General features: G+C 32.8%; 1 protein-coding gene across 1 annotated transcript; it reads left to right on the forward strand.

The window, feature by feature from the left end:
- The first annotated feature begins 2187 nt into the window (after positions 1–2187).
- Positions 2188–2502, forward strand: LOC150085615 (general transcription factor II-I repeat domain-containing protein 2B-like). The gene has a single exon (XM_090374618.1). It carries the CDS (start codon positions 2188–2190, stop codon positions 2500–2502), a length of 315 nt encoding a protein of 104 aa, XP_090230744.1.
- Positions 2503–2871: the final 369 nt, after the last annotated feature.

Here is a 2871-nt window from a genome sequence, read left to right on the forward strand (position 1 = left end):
ATACAAGACTTTTCACAAAGGCGCCACATACGCACGCGGTGTTCTTGCCTGCAATTGTGCGCCATCATGAATGATTTGATACAGAACGGCATTATGATGAATATAAAAAAATATTGAACTTACATTTATTTGTCCACTCCACATCTAAAGTATTAAAGGATGGCTCGTGGAAGATGTCTAAATAAGAGATATTTTAGAAGGCTCTTCGCCATTGTCTCAGATCTCAATTTTGATCAAGTGGCCCTAAATTTCTAGCACTTTTTAAGATTTAAGGGTTTTTTTATTACATTTCTTTAATTGAATATTAACTTTAGTCTAGTGTTTTACATGAAATGAATAAAGAAAAACAAATGCATCAAATTTTTATCTGCCAAAGATTGATAAAAGCTACCCCAGATACTCTAAAAACCCATTTGACAACCATATAATTAATCAAATTAATCAAAAACCAGTGTACACCATCAGGCATCTCTCATATTGTGGAGTTATACTTCACAACTGGGTTATCATCATTGTAATACCAGGGTACCCACCCACCGAGGAGAAGCCAACAAGTTTCGAAACGGTGCCGTCCGGAATATATAATAATAATCTTCTCCATTGGAGAAGCGTTTACTTATTCGAGGTAGTGCAATATCATGGCAACTCGTTGCGAAGGTATTCACAATATGAGATATACTTAAATATTGCCAATTACGATACTGTAGGTTGCTGCGTATTAAAATGATGTAGTGGCAATAACTCATACGTCAAATATAATATAACATTCTTTTGCGAAAACAAATTTTCTCATATATTAATTGCAATCGATAGTAATACGATGCATAATGATTTGTTTCAGCATGGGCTAAAATTCTCACATGCAACAAGAACAGCTTTCACTGTTCTTGTTGTCTCGTGGCAAGAAAGATGGTTAAAACTTCGGATTTGTGTTCTTCCCCACCTTGGAATCTCGTCGTCGACGTGAGGAATGTTCACAGACTTTTTTTTAACTGTGACCAAGAGTTTCCCAGGTGATGGTTGATCCTCAGACAAACCCACCAGAAAATTTATGCGATTTACAAAGTATACTGAACCCTTAGTTACTATAATTTTAAATATGGTATTTAATGATCATATAGCGTAGCTTGCTGTTATAATTATTGATGTGCATTATTATTTTGATAATAATGTAGGATAAAGTGGGATAAGTATGGGCGGTTTTTAAATAATTGTGCAATGTTATAAATATTAAAGCAACTAGTGAACAAAATCCATGTCATTTGAAAGTGTAGTTTATTATGGTTTACATAAAAATAAGAAAAACAATTGCGTCATAAGAACAGCAAAAATAAAATAAAAAATATATATACTGTATATAAGAACAGGGTATACATCTGGCCACACTTTGCCCTCTGGTCGAGTAGGTTTGGACGGTTTCTTAAATACAGTATATGAAAAATATTACCATTTTGTTAAATTTATACCTATGTGTAGATTATATCTATCAAAAATCGCAAAGGTAGCATCTGCTGGTAGATTGGACACTGGAACATGATCATGGCACCATTCTAGGTATTTGAAAAATTGAATCAAAGGCTGTGAGGGAGGATTTTAGTATAGTTCATTACAATAAATACAAAACCATGCATTATTTGTGGTTGAGTGGCGGTATTTTTTTTTTTTTTTTCAACCACTTTCTTTTTTTATCATCAGTTTTTGATTGTATGGCTTTCAACTTTTATATTAGTTTAGACCAAGGGTGTCAAACTGGCGGCCCGCGACAAAATTTTTATGGCCCGCGATGCCCAAAAATAAAATGTTAAAGTAAACAATTAAAAAGTACCTACTGTATTTATAATTCTAGAATATAAGGATTAAAAAACCTCTGTAATAAATATAAAAATAATCATTTTAATTGATAATAATTTAAAAAAAAGACTGGATCGGTGGAGCCTTGATTAGAAAGAACTAAAAATATAAATAGTAATTTCAAATGAATGAAAATTGAAATTATTATCTTTAAATAACTTTTTAGTTTATTTCTTTACTAAGCTATTTGTTATCAAAACGTTCAAAATCGTTCACGGATGGTTCGTTAATTAAAGAATGTATAATAAAAGCAGCTGAAACCGTCTATCCTGAAAAAAGTGCAATCATTTCGCGATATTTCATTATCAAGATATAGTGGTAGAGAGAATTAGCGAAATGGCAGATAACATCAGTTCACAACTACAGGATATATCTACAGAAGTCTTGTTCTTTTCAATTGCGATTGATGAAAGTACAGATATACAAGATGTTGCTCAAGTTGCTGTATTTTTTCGTGGTTGCGATAATAACGTGAGGATAACCGAAGAATTGTTGGAAGTCATCCCTCTTCTTGGAACTACGACTGGCGAAGATATTTGCGCGGCTGTGTGGAGCATTTTAGAAAAGTGTGAGCTTCCACTTGACAGACTTGTGTCTGTAACAACCGACGGTGCTAAATCAATGACAGGTGAAAATCGAGGATTGGTGTAAAAATTGATTAGAAAATTACAAGCTGAGTACCCAGATAAACCGAAAACCATGGCTGTCCACTGCCTTATTCATCAACAAGTTCTGTGTTTAAAAATATTAAAAATGGACGATGTATTGAAAACAGTAACAAAAACAATCAACTTTATTCGAGCGAGAGCACTCAACCTCTTCTTAAAGATATTGAATTTGAGTTCGACGATCTTCCTTATTATACAGAAGTTCGATGGTTATCATGCCACAAAGTTTTAAAGAGATTTTATATGCTTTTGGAGGAAATAACAGTTTTTCTTGAAATGAAAAATGAAAATGTATCAGTTATAAAAAATCCTTTGTGGATTAAGGATTTGGCATTTTTAATTGATATTACAA

Source organism: Mastigoproctus giganteus, chromosome 5, assembly GCF_048544385.1.
Source record: "Mastigoproctus giganteus isolate SK-2022 chromosome 5, ASM4854438v1, whole genome shotgun sequence".
NCBI lineage: Eukaryota > Metazoa > Arthropoda > Arachnida > Uropygi > Thelyphonidae > Mastigoproctus > Mastigoproctus giganteus.